Source organism: Triticum aestivum, chromosome 5D, assembly GCF_018294505.1.
Source record: "Triticum aestivum cultivar Chinese Spring chromosome 5D, IWGSC CS RefSeq v2.1, whole genome shotgun sequence".
NCBI lineage: Eukaryota > Viridiplantae > Streptophyta > Magnoliopsida > Poales > Poaceae > Triticum > Triticum aestivum.
In genome coordinates this window covers 560083595-560106684 of record NC_057808.1, presented here as the reverse complement: position 1 = coordinate 560106684, position 23090 = coordinate 560083595, and the positions used below count along the sequence as shown (strand labels likewise).

The window sequence follows — 23090 nt, the reverse complement described above, 5'->3', positions numbered from 1 at the left end:
TATTGTTAACTATATAGGTCCAAATGAGCATTATATTGACTAGTTCAGTTTGGACTTGAAAAATGAGGATCTGTTATTGTAGACAAAAACTATATAGGTCCAAATGAGCACTGAACTAGGTCCAAGGTTTTCCAAGTCCCAAACACACCCTATATAGGTCCAAACGAGCACTGAACCAGGTCCAAACTCTTGCATATGCTCATTTTGAGATAAATAAGTTAGTGATGGAGTATATAGGATGTGTTTGGGACATGGAAAAGTTTACCGCGTGGACATATATTTCTTGAACTTTATGTAAGATGTGTTTGGGACTCTGGAAAAGTTTGCCGTTTGTAGACATTTCTTGAACTTTATATAAGATGTGTTTGGGACTCTACAAAAGTTTGCCGTGTGGACATATTTCTTGAGCTTTCATCATCATTCCATAGGATACATTTAACATTATTAACTTTTAGTAGACGATGTTGCAGAAAACGTAGACCTGCTTCAATGCTGCACATATTTTGAAACTGTGCCTCTAAAAAATATTTTGAACAGTGCCTTGATTACCAAGCAATCACCAAAATTTTCTCTCAGAAAATATTGCATCTCGTTTACAGCAAGTGAAATGTTAATTCCTCATTTACAGCGAGTGAAATGTTGGTTCCTCATTTACAGTGAGTGAAATGTTGGTTCTTTCCAAGGAGGCAAAGAGAACAAGCCCAAAGGAAAAGCCAAGAGAACAAGGTCAAAGTAATGGCTTACATAAGCCAAGAGAACAAGGCCAAAGGCCTATTCGCTGCCTATCCTCATAAACTGTTTTTAGTAACTTTCAGAAAGTCATTCATAACTTCCAAGGAAATTTTATGCAAGCAAAAAAGGGAACCAAATAACGTTGACACAATACAAAGATTTGTTAATGCAAATCACTGGCATTGGTCAGGACAGAAATAGTACAAACATTTCCCACGTAAAAGAAACTTGAGGATTAGGATTGCGAGCTTTCTAAAATACAACAGCGGTTGTTTTAAGCTGATTGGAGATTACATGTACAGTTTTATAATTACAGGGTCGTGGGAACTTGACAGCAACGATGACCATGCCAAATTTACATCATCACACCGCCTGTGCACAGACCTGAGTTAAAAGTTGCAAAACGATGCACGATTAGAGTCGGCCCACAGCATTCTCTGGAAACCAGCAATAGATCAGTACATTGCACTTGAACAAACTCGTGGAGAATCATCTGCCGCTCGAAAGATTTAGTCGGAGGCCCTGATGATATCTTGTAATTTAGTCCATGAGGCTCTCCTAAACAAAAATGGAGCTTGCAGACAAAAGTTCCTGCTGGGACAATCATTTTTTCAGTCATATAGAAGTATCAGCAAAGCCACTCGAAAAGCAGGACTCCAATGCCAAAAGAAAAAACTAGCAAACAACTAAATATCAAAAACATCATAGTAGACTCCAATGCCAAATAAAACTTTAAAGCAAGCTTTCATTGTAGACTTCAAATGCAAAAAAAAAAGTAAATAATTAAATATCAAATCCAAGAGGTCAACAGGATAATGTCTGGGACCAGGAATGCAACTACCACAGCTCAAACAAGCGTCAAATGAGATGTTGGCAAGCAGTAATTACCAGGGAAGGACACATATAAGCTCATGACGCAAATGATCATTCAGCCTTCCAACGCATACCTCTGAACCTGCAAGGTATAACAGTGTTAGTGTTATATCACGCTAAACAAAACAAATAAAAGCGGCCGAAGAGCATCCTGGCAGTTACACAAGTGAAGCAGGTAAATGACACTAGAGATGTAAGCAATCAATCAAACGACACTTGGTCAACGCTCTGGCAAGATACAGAAGACCATATTCTGTTTTTGCTCAGCTCTGAAAAAAGTGCATATATAGATCAAAGACAAACAACTCATATGCAGAGATATGCTCAGAACAAACACCTCCATGCAGGTTTCTACAGCCTCCTTAACATGCCCCCACACGAAAATATGCTTGAGCCTTATGCACACTGACACAGCGGAAAACGCAAACAAGGGACAATCATAGATGAACAGGCTGTTTGGAAGGGAGCTTGCTACCTCAAGCATATTTTCCTCGATAAAGCAATTCAGCCCCATGCTTGCAGCGTCTGCGCCATTGTGTTGTAGGATCCTGAGCTTCCCTTCCTATAGTTCAAAACCAGTGGAAGCGTCAGCAATGAAAATAATACATCAACTTTGTCGATGAGGTAGTTGTAGATTCACCTTAGTCCCATAAACAAGACCACCTCCAGGGGAAGGATGAAAGCATGCAACATTGACTTCATCTTCAGCACTAGGAAGAACTCTTACCAGCTCCATGTCCGATACTCGGTAAACCTAAATTGATGGAAAGAACAATGGCATTACATCATAGCATGACATAGAGTTATGAACTGTAATAAGCAAATGGTTTTGAATCCCGGGTATAGAAAAGATATATGTAACTGCAACGCCAGCATAGACAGGATATTGCCTCCAAAAAAAGTATAGCCAGCCTATCATTATGATGTGCAACCTATGCTATGGGGTGAGCACCGCACGCACCTCTAAGATAGTATATACAGGAATTCCAGTCGTCTCCGCATCCATAACAATGCTCCTGAGCAGCGAGCTATGACGACGTCCATATGCCAACAGTATGTGTTCTGAAGTAGGCGAAAACTGCATCAAAGAAAAGACATTAGGCTCAGATTAAACTCTGAGAATTGCATAACTGCAGCCTGATGTCTCAGGGATGGGTCTGCAATGCAGAAGACCATGCAAAAAAAGCCTGCTAAAAATCTCCAATACTGGAATTAATAACAAGATTGGTAATTTCTGTAATTTTTGGGTCAACAGCTGGGACTCCCACAGAACCTGGACACACACTGCATGGCAGTACACTGCGCACATGTGTTCTTATTTAATAGAGGTTATTCTAATGGCATATGCCCTGATGCAGGTGGGAGGGAGCTTCCAAATGAAAAAAAGTTCAGATATTGCTTTAGTGGGACCATGCTTTCGTAGTGATTAGAAGCATGGGAATGTAAAAAAGAAGTGAGCATATATCTTATCATAACACCTGACCAAATCCATTTGTTATGACTACTGCTCTATTCACAAAAGGAGAAGAATAAACCATACGTGTTAAATCATCAATGTGTCACATGTACTGAAATACTTTGTGCTTTCCAGGTTATGTCAGTTAGTTTCGTTTGATTTGCTCTTTGCTTTGCTGGGTGCAGAACCAAGAACGAGAGGAAGAAGTCACACCAGAAATGGGAGAAGTATTTGGAATTAAAGAAGAGGGCATTTGCTGCTTGTGCTGTGTTCAATTGTTCTGTATTTCTTGTTATCCTTTGACAAGGTTTCCTGTTTGTGTCTTTGAGAAACAGAAGGAGGGTTCTTGTTTGTTTGGGTTAAAAAGGACTACATAACTAATATGTGGCTTTGAATTTTAGCCTGATTTGCCAACATGGTTATGCGGCAAGTGCGCACCCTCTAAACCTGTATTACACAAACGTGGTCAATGCGGCCACACCAAAGAGGCTCACTTGCATCATGATACTTGAGACACAAACCACAAGTTATTTTCCCAACATAAAAAAGAAAAATTGATGCAAACACACACACACAAACAAAAGTGAACACAATAACCTGAATGGACGTTAAACAATGAGCCGCTCTTATTGCTCTGGACGTGAGAATTTCTCCAAATCTGCAAGAAACACATTCACAACTTTAAAGTAAGGATACCATTTACAAAACAGTAACCTGATAGGCTGATAAAGAACGAACTACAGTAATAGAACAGTCAACAGTGAGAAAAATTACGTTGCCTCCTCAAGAGAATAAACCCGAAGCTCATAAATCACTCCATGGGAGGGAAGTGGGTGACGAGTTGGTGATGTTCCAGCTCCTGTAGACTCATACTGCACAGGTAATTGGTTACCCTGGTCACCTTCTGTTTGAGGCAGCAAACATGCAACACAAGCCACCAGAAATCGTCCACAGGGGGAGAAATGGGCACCCATTTCACTGCAACAATTAATAACTTATAAGTACAGAAGTCCAACTCCGTCAAACATAAAAGCACAATCCCCGTTAGGCAAATCTACCACATATGCATTCTACTTGGAACTATTTAGTAACATTACTAAGTAAGTTCAGAGATGAGGTAAGAATGGAGCATAGATCCATCTTCTGTATACACAACAGTGAAGGCATTGGTAAATAATATGAAGAGACTAACAACAACTTGTGTTGTACAGGAAAGAGAGAGAAAAAGTAACCAAAGTACAAGGGATCACCTGCAAAGAACGGCATGAGAGATTGTCAAGCAGCATGCCTTGGTTTCTAATGCAACACATGGATTCTTGATATCATGCCGCCATACTCTAAGCTTCACTGTACAAGGTAATTCAGCAGCGCCGGCAGAAAACAGTGAGGTAGCAAGTTCTGATCCAACACCTAAGGACGCAGCACGAGCCTCAGCTTCATCGATTTGTGGACCCAGAAGTGAATTCCCAACCCCTGGTACAGAGGCCGAAGCATGAGGGCGTGAGGCGTAGTGTCGATTTGATCCTCTAGTACTGCCAGCGGGAATCGGTATCGATGAAGAAGCACCTGGATGTTGAACAATTCATGCGTTGTGATTCCCTGGTAAAGTTAATCACAATAACACCACCAAGAGGCAGGATTTTAAGGACAGTATTGTTCAGAAATGCAGGGTGCAAACCTGTCTGACTTTGGGCCATCAACCAACCATGCAAAAAAGGCAGCTCCCAGCTACGCGAGTCACTGAAGAGATCGTGATGGTGATTTCCACCCTCTGAATTTCTTAGAAACATTTGAACATCTAACCCACTAGTGGTGAATGAATTCACTGGCATACGATCAACAGCAGATCCTGAAGGCCTGGCTATTGCCGGAAGTGGCAGGCTGTTGCTCGTGGAAGGCATTTGAACATCACTAGACGCAGATGGTTCCCCTGGACATACATCCATAGGGGTTACAGACTGGTCAGACTGCTGGTTTTCAGCATCTGACGCCAATACATTTTGAGCTAAAGATGATGAACTCTGCTGCACATTGGTTGAACCACTAGCCAAGTCATTTCGAGGAATATATAGACTTCCATCATCCCTGAGGAATGCAGGCCAAATTAGGCAAGGTGATGACACATTAGACTCAAGATGTGGATAGCCTCTAGAGTTGATGTTTGCAAAAAACAAAGCTGAGGGATAGTTTGAATAGCCAGTAGATGTTGCATGGGTCAGCTGTGAGTCTGCGGAGTCAAGATTGTTAACCTGAAATTCAAGGTACATATGAGTAAACAAAAATTATATAACAGGAACGCATAATGAAGTACAAAGGATATTCATATTCTACATTTTCTACCTCTGCCGTAAGAAGATATGGAGCACCATGAGGGTGGAAATGCACAGCTCTCAACGAACGGCGGGTTCTTAATATAATGGTCGGGGCAGAAGACTCCCCTCGCCTATTGTAGTTCCATATGAACAACTGACACATAAATTAGGTGCAAGTTATTTCAACTGTTCATAGAAGAATTACATAAAGAATATTTTGCTATGAGTTTAACACTGGGAGTCCTACTTTGTGACCTGATGCAACTGCTAGAATCTCCCCCCTTGCATGAAATGCAATGGATGCAATTGGCCTCTCTGCCAAAGGAACATAATACAAAATTAGTGTTGCTTCAGAAATGCCATTAGACAGAAGCTAACAATGATGAATGGAGCTAGAGACTGTTTAAAGGATATTACGGAAATCCTGAGATCCAATACAATCTGAGGTATTAGCATCCCAAAGACGGACTTCATGATCCAAACTCCCGCTGGCAAGTATATCAGAATGTAAGGGATGATATCTAACCTGCAATAGAACAGTAGCTTCGTAAACACACTTGTGCTATAACATCGGCTAATAAACAGAACTGTAAATTATTAAACTCCATTTTCATATTTTATTTAGACAGGCCAAAAAAAAAAGATAAACTGATGCTGCTTGGTCAAATGATTACAAAAACAATGCATCACATCGTTATTAGAGCCATATATTCAATAGCTTACTCCCTGTTCAAATGCACTACCAAATTGTGCCAGTGTCAGAAAAAAACATACCACCCAAGGTGTGCGCCGATGTCCACCCAACACTTTCAAACATTTCCCTGTTTGGCAGTCAATTATTTTAACAGTATGGTCACCACTGGAGAAAAGAGATAGTCAGTTCTCATACTATGTTTAGTTCATATATTCAGCTAGTAAATTAACTTACTGCGTTGATGCAAGTGTTTTCCCATCCGAACTGAATGCAGCTGCAATAGTTGACCTAGGGGGTGGCATAAGAGGGCAATACTTTGCAGACCAACGATGCAGGGACTGTGATTCTGCCCTGTGCACAGCAAGTTCAAAAATCTTAGCCAGTGGACGGAAAACGTCAAACCGGAAGTATAACATTCTCAACCCAGGTGTCAACAGAAACATTTCTTGGTGAAAAGAGAGCTTCCTTACCACGAAAATAAATCATGTTTAGCATCTGTAGCTGAATATCTTAACTCACTGTAACCAGCGCCGCAAGTCGGAGGCTTATTCCAATGCCTTTTAGCTTGGTGTTTTGTTCGAGGAGACACCTCTCGATGACTTAATAGATGGAATATGTTTCTGATAATAATGGACAAGGCAAAGGTTATATTCAACAAGTGACAAACTGACAATGTTAATACAATACTACTACTGAACTTGTTGCAACAATATTCAGAAAATGGTCTCATGCAGGACTTTTTTTCACAGAATTGGTTACAGAGCAAGAAATAGTAGCACCATTTGAGGCACTAAGATCTGGTGCCATGTAGGATAGCATCATGATCACCCTATAGCAGGCATATCAAAGGACACTAGCAGCAAAAAAAAAAACAGCAGAATTAACAATGTCGGGGGTAAAATCACAGGTTGGCATTAGCAACTAAATCACTTTTTCAAAAGGATAGATGCCCGGCAGGGCTTATTTTCATGAGTCAGGACATAAGCAAATGTGTAAGTTCCTAGGTCACAGAATCAAGCTTTTGCTCTGGTGACATTCAGGCCCAGTATTGTCCTAAACTTTGTTAAGCATAAATGTTAATGCCATAGCTCGTGAACTAGTCCCAAACTCACTAACAGCAACGCATGTCGAAGAGGATAGTGGACAGCAGATCATTTGACACAGCAGGCATGAAGGGTCAGCAGCCTTTTTTCTGGTGGAGAATTTCATTTTAAATTCAGTGGAGTCAGCAGCCTGGCACCATGCCAGCCCTTATTGTGCTAGCCTTAGGGTCAAATAAGATACAAGTTCCATTTTACAAATATTATTTCATATTGGTTGTCTAATAACAATAATTGCTACTCCGTCGGATCCATATTAATTGTCGCTGATTTAGTAGCAAAGTTAAAATGAGGGGACGCGTTGACCCGCAAATGGGCAGGCCCGTTACCGCATGCGGGAGGAGGAGGCGCGCTGGAGAGAAAAAAGGGAAGAAAAACGGGGCAGAACCAGGGATCGAACACATGTCTACCCTGTGGAAGGCTGCGGCCTTAGCCATCACACTACTCGTGTTCCTGTCTTCTGTGAGAGTATCTATGTAAAAGAATTAAACCTGGCGGCGTTTCTGAATTAAAAAACGAATCATTTTTCTTCACTTATGGGTGGCATAGTTTAGGGGTTATTTCTGTGATGTACCGCCAGAAGCAATAACCCTTTTATTATTATTAGGTAGAGAAGTTAAAATCATTAAAAAACAAACAAAACTGTGAAGGTACAATCAAACTCAGTAAACTCTCCTCATTTCATACGTCAAACATTGCACAATCATGCAACATTGGTTAACGAGAGTTGTACATACAATCAAAAGTTGCAGAAGTGAACATACACGTTGGTCTAGAACATGCAACTTGTTTTAGCTGGTGAACTGACACTTGCTCTGAATGAAACTAATCTGCTACTTTGTGATTTTGGCTAACTTGTCTAGCTAAGACTGCAAATAGATAACAATGGCATGAAGTAGTAATGTAGTATTCTACCTTTGCCTTGATCTTCTTGTCGAAGAGGTTTGACAACTAGGGGGCGATCCAGAGAATGACGTCGGAGCAGAAGCATTTTTCGAGGCTTCTTCTACCCAATTTTCAGCCATTTCAGTCCTCCTTTATATTCACCTAAAATAAAATTAAACTGAGCACCAAACAATAATTTTAGATACTGATGAATGAAATTCTATGAAAGAAGAGTAAAGTTAAGGGGACAGTTTTTAGGGGTAACGCAAAAGAAAGAAGGCCAAGACCACGCCCCTGTGCAATTCCCCAAGCAAACAGACCCGCCAACCAAATTCTAGCTCCCACCCGACCTGCGGGGAGCCGCGGTAGGCAATCAGCAGACGGCGGGCGGGGCGCCGCTGGCCATCCCCCGATTCGATTTGCACCCGAATCGGGGCGGCAGCTCAGATCCAGCGCGCCAATTTGACCCAGAGCGGAAAGCAAAAGCGGGCGCGGGCGCGCCTCCGACGGAATTGCGGAGGGGGAGGAGGGCGGAATCGTGAGGAGAGGAGTGGGAGCCGTACCTCCGACGAGAAGGGGAGGGGAGGGGGGGCGCCGAGCCGCCGTCCAGCGGGGGGCGGCGTTCCAGCTAGGTCGCGCGAGATAGGGGAGGGGAGGAGAGGAGAGAGAGTCGGCACGCGGTGGGGAAGGGCAGACAGGTGAGATGAGAGAGGCCGCGTCCGTCCGTGGCGGGTGGGTGTAGCCGTGTACTACAGCAGGCCCGCCTTCCTTCCTTCCTTCCTTCCGCGTCGGCCCGGCCCGGCCCAAAGCCCGCCCGCGTGGACCGTTCCGCTTCCCACGTGGCGGAAGGGTTTGCTTGGCTAACATGTGGGACCGATGCTGACGTGGCAGTGGACGGATACGGGCTACGTATAGCCAGGACCGTTGTTACACCCTCAAGGACCGTATAGCCGCTGTATTCGCATATGTATAAGGACTGTATTGAAGTACTTCCTAACTATGAGGACCATGTTGGATATTGCCTGCAACTATAAGGACTAAACATGCAATTATCTCCACCTAACCCCTGCCTTCTTCCCCTTGTATCCTGCAGATGCACATCAGATCGATAGAGGATGAGAGGAATAAGCCGTCGACGCAGATCCAAGGAAGAGGGGTCTGGTGGCGCACACCTCAGCAGCGCAAGAGAGAAAAACGGCGGCGCGGGAGATGGATCGAGGGAGAGGGATGGCTGTGCAGGAGATGGAGCGAGGTATAGCTGGCCAAACGGGCCGTGCTAACTGGGCCTGGAGGCTGGGCACACGGGCCGGCACGGCACGGCCCGTTTAACTTTTTTTGAAATATATAAATAAATATGTCCTATATAAATATCTAGTACTCAATATGTTCAATAATTTTGTAGTACATGCGTACATTTGTAGTGCTCTAATATATTTCTTTTAATCTTTTAGTATTTTTAGAGCATAGTTTGTACTCTTTTACTTCTTTGGGATGGAAGATTTTAATGAGGCAAGCGCTAATAAAACTCTAGATTTATCCCACATAATACTCTACATTTTTTGGACATTTTTTGGACTTTTTTTCGCTGTACAGAGGGGGAAAACGCGCCAGCCGAGGTAAATATGGGTCAGGCGACCCAGCGTGCCATAACGGGCCGGCATGCCTGGGTGTGCCGCGTGCCGGCCCAGATAGGCTGTGTGCCGTGCCTGGGCTGCGAGCTCCCGCCCATGGGCAGACACGGCACGACCCGGCTAATAATTGTGTCGTGGCGGGCCGTGCCGTGCCAGGCACGATTGCCGCAGGCCGGGCCGTGCCGGCCCGTTTGGCCAGGTATAGAGCGAGGGAGAAGGCCCGCGGCGCGCACGAGCTAAAGCTAGAGAGAGAGGGAGGGAGAAGGAGGAGATCGAGCGGCACACCAGAGAGAAGCAGCGAGCGATAGGGTTGCGGTGGTGGACATGACTTGTTCCGTGTGAATCCGTCCGTGGATTTGGAGGTCTCAACGCATTCTTAGCTGAATATTACTTTTTTAGACAAAGCTGAATATTAGCTAATGGGGTTTTCTAGGTCTTAGTCGATTGAGACTCGGCTGACATCATCATGGTACATTAGGCCTATTTACTAGTTGTCCCTCTGCTGGGTTGTATCCGGCTTAGCGTTGGGCTTATTTCTGTTTTTCTGTTTGTTTGTTGCTTTGGGTTGGGCTGCTTACTTTGTTTGTTGTGATTAGGCTGGCCATGAATTGGTTTGTTTGTTTTTACACACATCCGAAAAAGCTATTAAACAAAGATAAATTACAGGTCAGGCTCAGCCAATATAAAAAGTCAAAAAACTATATACTTCCTCCCATCTGAAGTAGCTTCGTTAACAAATACATGTATTGACTAGTTTAGAAACTTCAGCAAAGAGTATGGAGGCACTGGATCTTCAAGGGTTACCAAAAAAATAATGTGTTAACAAGAATTTGTTGTGTTACCTAGTTAACTTCCTGTATCAACTAAATAAACTTGGAAAAAATGAATATATATAGAAAAATGTTATAAATAAGTGTAGCAACTTCTCCCAAAAGCAAAACCTCTGACACTTCCGTGTCAGTGATTTCTACTCCCTCCGTTCTCAAATATAAGTCTTTCTAGAGATTCCAACAAGTGACTACATACGAAGCAAAATGAGTGAATCTACACTCTATAATATCTGTACATACATCTGTATGTTGTAAACCATTTGAAATGTCTAAAAAAACTTATATTTAGGAATTGTCAAGACACGACACTTTGCCTTTTATATTTTTGTCATTCTCAGGGTCGCTTCCTTTGTCATCCATGCCAGTGCCCTTGCGTTGTTGTATTCATAAATATATATGATACATTAGTGTTGAAAAACAAGTTTAAAAAAGAGGGGTATGACAAAGTATGACATAAAAGAAACTAAAATCAAGCCACTAGCTAGAAGAGAATTTAGTAATTCAGCATATCATGCCTCTCTGGCAGACAAAAGTCTGAACAACAAAAGTGTACAGTTTATGATTAATGCATTTCACACAGTTTGGTTGAAGAGTCTCTAATTCATGTGTCGCGTTAGCAGCATCCCGTAGTACATCACCTCTGTTGGGAGCACGCGCGATGTGATAGTGTAGAAGGCAATGGTTGTTAGCACCGCCTTGACCAGGACGGCCCTGCCAGGAGCCGCCATAAGCTGCCCAATCCATGGCGCAAGCTTATGGGCAATCTTATCTTCAAGAGGCAGGAAATGTATCGCTTTGAGCCTGGTGACCGAAAGGAGAAGCCCAAGGTATCTCATGGGGAAGGATGAAAGCTTCGCCGTGGTGAAGAATGTCCTGGAGATCAATGTGACGCCCCCGATTCAATCATACATTAATCATGCACGCAAACGTGTACGATCAAGATCAGGGACTCACGGGAAGATATCACAACACAACTCTAAAAACATAAATAAGTCATACAAGCATCATAATACAAGCCAGGGGCCTCGAGGCTCGACTACATGTGCTCGATCATAGACGGGTCAGCGGAAGCAACAATATCTGAGTACAGACATAAGTTAAACAAGTTGCCATAAGATGGCTAGCACAAACTGGGATACAGATCGAAAGAGGCGCAGGCCTCCTGCCTGGGATCCTCCTAAATTACTCCTAGTCATCGACAGTGGCCTGCACGTAGTAGTAGGCACCTTCGGTGTAGTAGGATTCGTCATCGACGGTGGCGTCTGGCACCTGGGCTCCAGCATCTGGTTGCGACAACCGAGAAGAAAGGAAAGGGGGGAAAGGGGGAGCAAAGCAACCGTGAGTACTCATCCAAAGTACTCGCAAGCAAGGATCTACACTACATATGCATGGGTATCTGTGTAAAGGGGCAATATCGGTGGACTGAACTGTAGAATGCCAGAATAAGAGGGGGATAGCTAGTCCTGTCGAAGACTACGCTTCTGGCAGCCTCCATCTTGCAGCATGTAGAAGAGAGTAGATGGTAAGTTCACCAAGTATCATCGCATAGCATAATCCTACCCGGCAATTCTCTCCTCGTCGCCCTGTGAGAGAGTGATCACCGGGTTGTATCTGGCACTTGAAAGGGTGTGTTTTATTAAGTATCCGGTTCTAGTTGTCATAAGGTCAAGGTACAACTCCAAGTCGTCCGGTTACCGAAGATCACGGCTATTCGAATAGATAAACTTCCATGCAGGGGTGAACCACATTACCCGACACGCTCGATCCCCTTTGGCCGGACACACTTTCCTGGGTCATGCCCAGCCTCGGAAGATCAACACGTCGCAGCCCCACCTAGGCACAACAGAGAGGTCAGCACGCCGGTCTAAATCCTATGCGCGCAGGGGTCTGGGCCCATCGCCCATTGCACACCTGCACGTTGCGTACGCGGCCGGAAGCAGACCTAGCCTCCCTAATACAAGAGCAGGCGTTCCAGTCCAATCCGGCGCGCGCCGCTCAGTCGCTGACGTCACGAAGGCTTCGGCTGATACCACGACGCCGGTTGCCCATATCTTGTCCCACGTGGCGGTTAGTGCGTATAAGGTCAACGACCCAACTCAGATCAAATACCAAGATCTCGTTAAGCGTGTTATTAGGAAGTAACCACGGACGCCGACCAGGGCGAGGCCCACCTCTCTCCTAGGTGGTCTCAACCTGCCCTGTCGCTCCGCCACAAAGTAACAGTCGGGGGCCGTCGGGAACCCAGGCGCACCTCTACCGGGATGGAGCCACCTGCCCCTTCAGCCCCCATCTCCGAACAGTATCATAAGTAATGTAACAGTATAAAGTATATAGCATATGCCCGTGATTACCTCCCGAAGTGATCATGGCCCAGAAGTATAGCATGGCAGACGGACAAGAGTGTAGGGCCACTGATGGAATACTAGCATCCTATACTAGGCATTTAGGATTGCAGGCAAGGGTAACAACTGTAGCAACAATGACAGGCTATGCAGCAGAATAGGATTAACCAAAAGCAGTAACATGCTACACTACTCTAATGCAAGCAGTAGAGAGAAGGAATAGGCGATATCTGGTGATCAAGGGGGGGGCTTGCCTGGTTGCTCTGGCAAGAAGGAGGGGTCGTCAACACCGTAGTCGTACTGGGTAGCAGCGGCGTCGATCTCGGTGTCTAGCGAGAGAAGAGGGGGAAGAAACAATAAATATAATGCAAACATATGCATGCCGATGCATGACATGACAATGAGTGGAGCTAGGTGTGCCATAACGCAGTGCTAGGTGATATCAGTGAAGGGGGGGGAAACATCCGGGAAAGTATTCCCAGTGTTTCGCATTTTCGAACAGATGAACCGGAGGGGAAAAGTTGCATGTTCGCTATGCTAGGGGCATGTGGCAGACAAAGAGACTGCATATTTAGATTCGTCTCGTCGTTCTGAGCAACTTTCATGTACAAAGTTTTTCCATCCGAGCTACGGTTTATTTTCTATTAATTTTTAAAGTTTTAAATCATTTTCTAATTTATTATTATTAAATTATCTCAAAATTAGTATTATTGCATCAGCATGACGTCAGCAGTCAACAGAGGTGTTGACTGGTCAAACTGACGTGAGGGTCCCGCATGTCATTGACTGATTACTTAATTAACAGTAGTTAATCACGTTAATTAGTTAATTAATTAATTAACTATTTAATATATTTTTATTTATTATTTTTATTTAAATTCTTTTTTTGTAAAAACGTTCTGTGGTGGGGCCTGCTTGTCATAGGCCCCTGGGGGCCTAGCGGGCAGGTGGGTTACGGGCGCAGGCGCTGCGAGCGTGGGTGCCCGAGCGTGGTCAGGCGCGACCCAGGCAACGGCTGCGGCGGCCGGCGATGGCGCGCAGCGAATGAGGCAACAGCGGGCAGGGGACCTCGGCGGTCGGCGCGGGCGCGCGGTGGCCGGAGTGGGGAGGAAGCAGAGCGGCGGGCGGCGATGGAGTATGGGCTTGCGAGAGAGAGAGGGAGGAGGGGTGCGCGTGCGCGAAGGGAGGAAAGCGCGGTCGAGCGCGTGCGGAGCAGAGGCGGGGCGCGGCGCACGGCGAGTGAGCGGCGCACGGCTAGGGCGGCCCGACTGCGGTGAGCGCGGGGCCGGAGCGCAAGAGGTGGGCGCGGGTGCAGCTAGCAGCGGGGCTCGGCAGCGGGCGCTAGGGGTGCGGGACGGCGCACGCGTCGGCCGTTGGGCGCGGTGAGCGCGCGTGCGCGGTAGAGGAGGTCGGGGCGACGGGCACGGCCAGACGGCGCGGCGCGTGGCCAGGGAGCGGCCATCGGGGCAGCACGGCGCCGAGCGCAGCGGCGGAGCGAGCGAGCCACGAGCACGGGGGAACGAGGCGTGCACGCATCGGGCGCAGTTGGGAAGTGGCGTCCGCGGGACGTGGGGCAAGGAGCACGTCGTCGGGCGTGCGGGCGAGGGGAAGAGGAGCCCGAGGGCCTCACCATGGGGCGTAGGGTACGGGGCAGTGGGGCACGGGGAGGAGGACGGAGACGACGGGCGACGTCGGGGAGGCAGGCCGGCGAGGGAGGTGTGGTCGAGGCGGCCTCCGGCGGCGTAAGGGGCGACGGGCGACGGCGTCGAGTCGCGGGCGGGGAGGATGGCGCGGTGGGATCGTGCCCCCGATCTCGATCCGGATCGGGAGGAAAGGGAGAGAGCGAGTGGGGGGGAGTGGGTGTCGGTGGGGGTTAGGGTTTGGGGTAGTGGGGGATATGGGCGCGGCTGGTGGGCCTGCCTGGTGGCCTGCTGGCCGTGGCCCAGTGCGGGTGGGGGGTTTACTTTGTTTTGTTTTATTTTAATCTTGTTTAGTCTTTCTTTTTTTATTTATTCTCTTGTTTCTATTTTCTTTTACTTATGTAATATTTTATAGTTTTACAAAAAAAAAGTGAAACCCATACCTAAAATAGAGTTACAATTATAACTACTGCCACAAAAGGTTTGAACCCTGAACAAAATAGTATAGTATTTTATAAAATCCAAAATGCATTTATTTAATTGTTTTACCTACTATTTTAGTTACTTAAGTGCATTTAAACCTTTTATAAAAATGTGGCTTCTCCATCATAGTTACCTATGCATTATTTGACACAACCTGAACAATTTAGTTTTAATATTTGAAAACTTTTGTTGTTTGCCTTTATTTTGAATTTGAATTTCGAATCGGTTTTGAACTAACGCGAGATTTAACAACAGTAACCAAGGTGATGTGGCATCATTAGTAGAGGGTTACTGTAGCTTAACTATCCGGGCGTCACAATTGTCCTCTACTACAAGAAATCTCGTCCCGAGATTTAAGAGGGGGAGTAAGGGGGGAAAGTTCTGGTTACAAAATTCTAACGAGTCTTCTCGGTCTTGGTTGCTTTTCTCGAAGTGGTCGATCCATTACATTGATGTATTCATTTTTCTTCTTCAGGTCCTCATGATGAAGTCGACATTCTTTCTTCAGGATCTCCATCGTACTTACGGTGGAACAGGGGGTTATTCCGGAAGAACGGTCCTCTACAAGGTAGACTATCTGGTAGATAACATCGCGGAAGGTGGCGGAAAGTATCTCTCAAGTTGAAACTTAAGAAAATATCGAGAGCAAAGTAAGGAGGTATCATGGGAAGTTTCGAGCGGGCAGGCAATCGATCGATGCTTGAAGCAGGGTGTGAAAGGGGTTCAAAGCAACGGGAATAAGTATTGTGTCTGATACCAGAATTGATGATCTCTCGGAGGGTGGCTCGTGAATTACATACAAGGCCACGCGCGAGGAATAACTTTGGAAACCGGGGGTGCACAGGAGAGTCAGGTTCCGATCCTGTGGAATTGTGGGTTATGGGCCCACCATACAAGATAAAGGTAGAAGGAGCGGTGACATCTTGCACGGTCATGATAGCAAGGCATGTCAGAGGGTAGCCCGTCAGTTATGTTGGCAACAACGTTGGTACCAAGGGCGAGGGACGAAGAGAACCATTTTCCTGCTCGTTGAACGAGGCGGACCAATAGGCAAAGTTCCCGTCCATCGGTGGTTACTGGAATGTCATCAACAATAGTAACAGGGTCTTACTGACACGGTTGTACACCAAGGTGTTTTACATAAGCAGATGAATATTACTGCTTATATAATAGATCACAAGAAGGGTTAAACAAACCAATTGGAAAGGAAAAGCGATTATCAGGTTTAATCAAAACAATGGAAAGGAAAATGTGTATACACACATATTTCAGGGGTATATCCTTCCCAAGGACAAGCGGAGCCTGATATTCATGACAGGATAGAAAGTAGAGAACCATTTAGGTAAAGGGAGGGGAATTTCATGACATTACCCATACATCGGTGTTAGGGTAATTGATAAAGAAAATTTATCATTGGGCTCCAAATGTTCTCATTGAAGATCGGAGTACCACAAGCATGCGTCGAGATAGCATTGACATGGTATTCAAGCAAAGTCAGACTTTGGATACTCAAAGGATTCATCAGGAACAACCTATATAATAAGTCTTACAATTTCCTCATGGGAGAATGGCTAACCTTGCTAATAAGGAAGAACCATAACAGTAGGTCCTTCGGCCAGGCGTGCTAGGTATGACATCACCTTACCGGGCTATATAAATGCCAATGTTATGACTCTTGGAAGATGCTCGAACCACCATATCTGACCAAGATTCAGATCTGATTGGTGTCAGTATACCTCAGACTCGGGATGCCTAAGAACAGAGGTGTAACACAAATTGTCGAGATGACATTGTAAGATCCTCGGGAATTCAACTGTGTGAGTGAGTTCTGAAACAAGAGTTCATCATTAAACCTAGGAGAGGAAGAGGATGTGGCTAATGGACTCAACGACAATTTATCGAGATTAACAAAAGATGGATTTCCACAATTATGTGAACAAGGAGATAACAATAGTTAAATCAAATGATATAATGATGTATGCTCGAGGAAAGCATACACAACTGATAATTGGTTGAAAAGGTGCACCCGAGATATGGGCTTAGGTAGCATGATCAATGTTAGAATGGTGATTCGCTAGCCAAGGGTCTAAGAATAAAATGTGGACCACTAACTTCAAAGCAATAGGGATGCTAGAAGGGCAGAGTCCAAACAGCATAGTCCACCTGTTGGTATCCTGGTTAGAATCAACACGGGAACCTGGAAATGAATGGAGATGGCGAGAAGTATTTCTATATCAAGAATTCTCAAGAGGTGGAGCAATCCTCACAACATCTTTGACATAAAAGACAGTAATACTTCAAGGTAGAACATAACATAAGCTAGATGGCAAGGAGCTCCATAACATAATCAAGTTTGAATTGGAGGGAGGGCAGTAACGTTGCCGATGATAACACAAACCATCGAGAGGCAAGGATGGTATTTCTCATCACGAATTCAATTGATATCCTGGAAGAACCCATAATGTTGATGATGATCACAACACCTTTGTCAAGAGATTTCATGAAGATGTAATCGAACAGCGACGACATCAAGAAAAAGCAATGGTGAAGCGAAGGGTCATTGGAACCATGGATATGACACACACTCGGAATCAAGCTTGATGTTCAAGGCGAAATGATAAGACGAGGAAGATCGACGTAAGCTTAGCTCACCGTCGAAAGTTGTGCTCCGGGAATAAGGACCAGGTAGCACAGTTAAAATCAGCACGATAATGATATAGCCGAGCAGGCTAGGAATGGTGTGATCGAGTAAAAACTCGTAAGCAAGGAAGATTGCTAAGAATGGCTGAATCGTAGAACGGACACGATTCCGTTATCGGTGTACTCGAGTGACTAACCACTCAGAACCCAGGAAAAATTGGAATCGGTGAGAATGTAGCACTTGGTGAAGAACTTATAAGAAGTTATGATGTTTCGTGATAATCTCGAGATACCAGGGGGTAATACTCGACGATAGATCAAAGTAAAGGTTGGACAGGTGCAATGATCTGCAGAGGACAAGTGGTTTAACTTGTCTGAGAAATTGAATCAAGGGGAACAGTATGGTCAGAACAACATTTGTAAATGATCAAACCACGGATACAAGAACTTATAACAAGGGGGTAACTATTTTAAGAGAAGCTTCCATGATAACATTTACATCGTGTCCATGGGCATGAACACAAAGTTCAAGGTGGACTCCCACTTCTCCAATGCATAATCATTCATTCACTGCTCTATTAAAATGAGTTGAGTGTGAAAACCCACCTGGTGAAATACTAGAGGAGTAACACCCGTGAAAACTTTCAGGTTCACAAAGATTAAGGAAGGCATAGGTTCAACCCATCGGAAACATATACCACAACTTCAGGAGAAATTTATACAAGCTCGGAAGTAAAGCATTGTTGAGAAAGCAGGGGATACAATCTACCAAAGGCATTATGTATCCGAGGGAAGGCTCACAAGGTTATTGAATATGAAGGACGCTGTCAGATAAAATCCAACAAAGGATCTGGTGGTCCATGAGGGATCTGATGTGAGCATCAGTACTCAACCAGAAGAAGAAAGAATGCAAGGAGATAAGATTATAGAAACAACTGACTAATTCAAAGCTCAAATGTAAAGGAATTATGATTTCCAAATCAAGGGATCAGAAGCAAACGCTCTGATTAACAATGGATAAGTTGAATAGACTTAGGGGTACATTCAACGACAACTTGATTGGTCGAGGACCAGCTCATGTTCAAAATGACGTCTGAGCCGGAAGGATGAATTTTAGGATCTGATTAAGGATTGCGAGCATTCGCAACATATCGAATCAAGTGACTCGAAATGATAGTGAGAGAGGATGTCAACGGAGATTACTAGAAGTATGGAATTAACCATAATGCAGGAAGGCAAGGAAATCAAGAGCAATGGGCTGCTGAGGATCTTCAAAAAATTGAATGGTATTTCGAGTACTTTTGTGAAACACATGAACAGCTAGGGATGAGCGGATACTCGGCAAGTGCGAGGAATTATCCGTAGGGGTATTTATGCGCACTACAAAAAAGACACATCCGTGACATTTTGGGCCAAACGAAATTTTTTTCTGTCATACATATGACACTTCTATGACGATAATTGTGACAAAACCCGGTATCATCATAGATGCGGTGGGCTCCTACTTCTATGACAAAAAATCATGACAGAAAATGGGCTTTTCGTCCTGGGCGGGCCGGAGACGCAGCTGCATGACATTCTTTGGGCCGTCCATGACGGAAAAAACCGTGGTAGAAGCGAGGGCGAGGAAAATTTTGGGGAGTTCCCAGTTACGGTGGGAGGTCGGGGGGCGAGCGATGCGCGTTTCTCTCGTACAGGTACGCGCGTGTGTGCGAGGCGTTGGCTCTAACTGAACCCGAGCGAGGCGTTGGGCTCTAACTGAACCCGAGTGATTGCACTGCAAGCTACGCGTTACTGAACCCGAGCGATCGATCGATGGCTGTTAACTGAACCCGATCGAGCGATTCCTTCGCTACTGCTGCTAACTGAAGCCGATCGATGCTGCCTCTGGATGAACAGTGAGCGTTGCTGGGGGGGTTTGGATGAACAGTTCCCGGTGGGGGTGGATGAACAGGACCCCGTGGTGTTGCCTCTGGATGAACAGGACCCCGATCGATCGAGCCGGTTGGGGCTGGATGAACAGGACCCCGTGGAGGGCAGGATGAACAGGACCACCCCGTGGAGGGCAGAATGAACAGTAGACGGTGGAGGGCTGGATGAACAGTAGCCCGTGGAGGGGTGGTTGAACAGGAGCCCGTGGAGAGGGCTGGTTGAACAGTAGCCGGTGGAGTAGCGCGTGATGGAGGCTGGATGAACAGGAGCCCGTGGATGAACAGTCGCAGGTGGAGGCTGGAGGAGGTCGACGGTGGATGAACAGTAGCCCGTGGAGGCGGGAGGGGGTCGACGGTGGAGATGAACAGTGTCCCGTGGAGTCCCGTTTTGTGGTACGCCACACCCCTCCCGATGAACAGGACCCCCGTTTTGACAGTAGCGCTCCAACACAAGTCCGTTTCCTCTGTTTTGCGGTACGCCACACCCCTCCCGATCAACAGGACCCCCGTTTCGACCGTAGGAGGTCCGTTTCCTCCGTTTTGCGGTACGCCAGACCCCTCCTGATGAACAGGATCCCGTTTCAAACGTGGCCGGTCAAACACAAGGCCGTTTCCTCCGTTCTGCGGTATGCTAGGCCTCGTTTCCATTGGCTATTCCGTCCAAGCCCTCCTGATGAACACGACGACGCATTCCGTTCTGACCCAGCCGGTTGGCTCCCCATGAACACGACGACGACGCTGTTTCTCCGTTCCGACCCAGCCATGTACACGAGCCCTGGCCGTACGTATGCGCGAGTAGGCGTTCGAGACCCTTCCCGTATGTACGTACGTGGCCGTATTTTCTTTCTTGCACACTGGCCGCTGTACGTACGTGTACATGCTACGTGCGCACCTCTACTACGACACGTGCGCGCCTCTACATCGACCAGTATGTACGTACACGTTTGCGACCAGAATGACAATGCTACGTACGCTTCGACCAGGTGGGTCCCGACTGTCAGGCACTTCCTTGCCTGCGAAGATGTAGCTGGTGGGTCCCAGCAGTCAGGGGGGCGAATCGTTTTTTTTTTGCCCGGACGCACTTCCTTGCGTGCGAAGATGTAGCTGGTGGGTCCCAGCAGTCAGGGGGTAACGTTTTTTTCGTGAAATACAGTGGCCCGTCCGGTGGGTCCCAGCTGTCAGGTGGAGGAATCATTATTTTCCGCGTAATAAGGAGGCACTTCCTTGCTGCGGCCGTGGACCCAGTTGTCAGCCTCTCCACGTACAGTCCACGTCCGATGGAAGTCGTTCCTTGACCACGTTGACCACGCCGCGCCGAGAGCACCAGGGCGGTGGACGACGGCGAGGCCTAGGAAGGGGACGACGGGGAGCCGGGGAAGACGCGGCAGTGGAAGCCCGCGCGGAGAGGAGTACGAGGGTTCACTGGTTCGGCTGTGGTGTGAGGCTGCCGTCGCCGCAGGGCCTGGCCAGCGGTGGGAATAGTAGGGGGCGGTGAGGCCTCCGCGACAGCACAGCCGGCCACGGGAGGTTGGAGCATGCGGCACGACCGGCGCTGCTTTGGGCGGCTGGAGCAAGAAGACCAGAGGTTGAAGAAGCACTACGGCCGTTGGATGGACATCGTACGGTCACTGGAGCTAGAATCGTTCATATTGACTAAAGTTGACAAAGGCCCCCGTCCCGTCAACTTAGTAGGCCCACAAGTCAGCCTCCCACCATGGTGGGTCCCAGCTAGCAGGGGGAGTATTCATTTTTTTTGTGCGTAATAAGGAGGCACTTCCTTGCGTGCGAAGATATAGCTGGTGGGTTCGAGCTGTCAGCGGCGGTAACGTTTTTTTCGCAAAATACAGAGGCCCTTTCGGTGGGTCCCTGATGTCAGGTGGAGGAATCATTATTTTGCGTGTAATAAGGAGGCATTTCCTTGCGTGCGGCCGTGGACCCAGCTGTCGGCCTCTCCACGTACAGTCCACTTCAGATGCATGTCGGTCGTTGACCACGTTGACCAGGCCGCGCCGAGAGCACCAGTGCGGTGGAAGACGGCGAGGCCTATGAAGGGAACGACACGGAGGCAGGGAAGACTCGGTAGTTGTTTCCCACGCGGAGGGGAGTACGACTGTACGAGGGTTTACTCGTTCGTCTGCCGTCGCCGGAGAATAACATCAGGTGTGGGTGAGTAGAGGGATGGCTAGGCCAGCGATGGGAGTACGGTGGGGCAGTGAGGCCTGCGCGGCAGCAGAGCCGACCGCGGGGAGGAGGGAGCAGGCAGTCCCGCCGGCGCTTGTTTGAGCGGCTGGAGCAGGAAGAGCAGAGATTAAAGAAGCACGACGGCCGTTGGATGGCCGTCCAACAAGCACTGCTTGTGCGTCAACCTTTTTTTTAGGAAAGCCTCAAATCTGTGGAAAACAGCATACAGCCCATCTGCCATTATTTCTAATAATTTACAGCCCATTTGCTAATTATTAAGGTTTTTTTGGAGCCCATATTTTTTTGTTAGCATTACAGCCCATATTGTGGCCACGGTTAAAAAATTATATGAAATTTTGCATATTTCGGTGCGGTCCGAACTGTTTTTAATCCCGAAATTCCGACTCACATTCAAACTGATTTTAAAAATAAATGTATATCAATATAAAATCCAACAAATCTCCACGCATAAAAATTAATGTAATTTAAAATCTCGAAATGAAAAAAAGATATTTGAAACTCTTTGCCGGTTTGATGTGTTTTAAAAATGTACAACCCGTTTCTCATTACTGATGGGCCATTTTCTCGGCTAGCCGAATGAAAGCTCTCCTCGCCTTGAAAGATTTGCAGCCCAACAGGCCTGACAAAGCGACTTACTTGGCAAATCACAAAAAAACCGGGCTGTGGCCGTGGACCCAGCTGTCAGCCTCTCCACGTACAGTACTCTTCCGATGGAAGTCGTTCCTTGACCACGTTGACCACGCCGCACGGAGAGCACCACGGCGGTGGACGATGACGAGGCCTAGGAAGGGGACGATGCGGAGCCGGGGAAGACGCGACAGTGGAAGCCCGCGCGGAGAGGAGTACGAGGGTTCACTGGTTCGGCTGCGGTGTGAGGCTGCCGTTGCTGCGGTACGAGGGTTCACTCGTTCATATTGACTAAAGTTGACAAAGCCCTCCGTCCCCGTCAACTTAGTAGGCCCACAAGTCAGCCTCCCACCATGGTGGGTCCTAGCTAGCAGGAGGAGTATTCATTTTTCTGTGCGTAATAAGGAGGCACTTCCGGTGGGTCCGAGCTGGCAGCAGGGGGAACATTTTTTTTCGCGAAATACGGTGGTCCGTCCGGTGGGTCCCAGCAGTCAGGGGCAAACGTTTTTTTCGCGAAATACGGTGGCCCGTCCGGTGGGTCCCAGCAGTCGGGGGGAAACGTTTTTTCCGCGAAATACTGGTGGCCCGTCCGGTGGGTCCCTGCTGTCAGGTGGAGGAATAATTATTTTGCGCGTAATAAGGAGGCACTTCCTTGCGGCTGCCGTGGACCCAGCTGTCAGCCTCTCCACGTACAGTACTCTTCCGATGGAAG

General features: G+C 46.8%; 1 protein-coding gene across 5 annotated transcripts; it reads right to left on the bottom strand.

The window, feature by feature from the left end:
- Positions 1–874: 874 nt before the first annotated feature.
- LOC123123889 (uncharacterized) lies at positions 875–8770 on the bottom strand. 5 transcript variants are annotated; one of them, XR_006460884.1, is made up of 18 exons: positions 8616–8770; positions 8083–8230; positions 6538–6687; positions 6302–6418; positions 6148–6232; positions 5791–5899; positions 5621–5688; positions 5402–5527; positions 4740–5310; positions 4312–4627; positions 3836–4039; positions 3659–3719; positions 2567–2683; positions 2246–2359; positions 2081–2167; positions 1621–1687; positions 1195–1326; positions 875–1116 (listed from the first exon to the last, which is right to left on the bottom strand). XR_006460884.1 is itself a non-coding variant. In XM_044544526.1 (17 exons), the coding sequence occupies exons 2-16, from the start codon at positions 8190–8192 to the stop codon at positions 1661–1663; spliced, it is 2262 nt and encodes a 753-aa protein (XP_044400461.1). In that variant the 5' UTR covers positions 8193–8230; positions 8616–8770; the 3' UTR covers positions 875–1326; positions 1621–1660. The 5 variants fall into 5 exon arrangements, 3 of the variants coding, with proteins under 3 accessions (XP_044400461.1, XP_044400460.1, XP_044400462.1); XR_006460883.1 differs by having other exon boundaries at positions 1195–1323; XM_044544526.1 differs by having other exon boundaries at positions 875–1326.
- Between the last annotated feature and the right edge of the window lie 14320 nt (positions 8771–23090).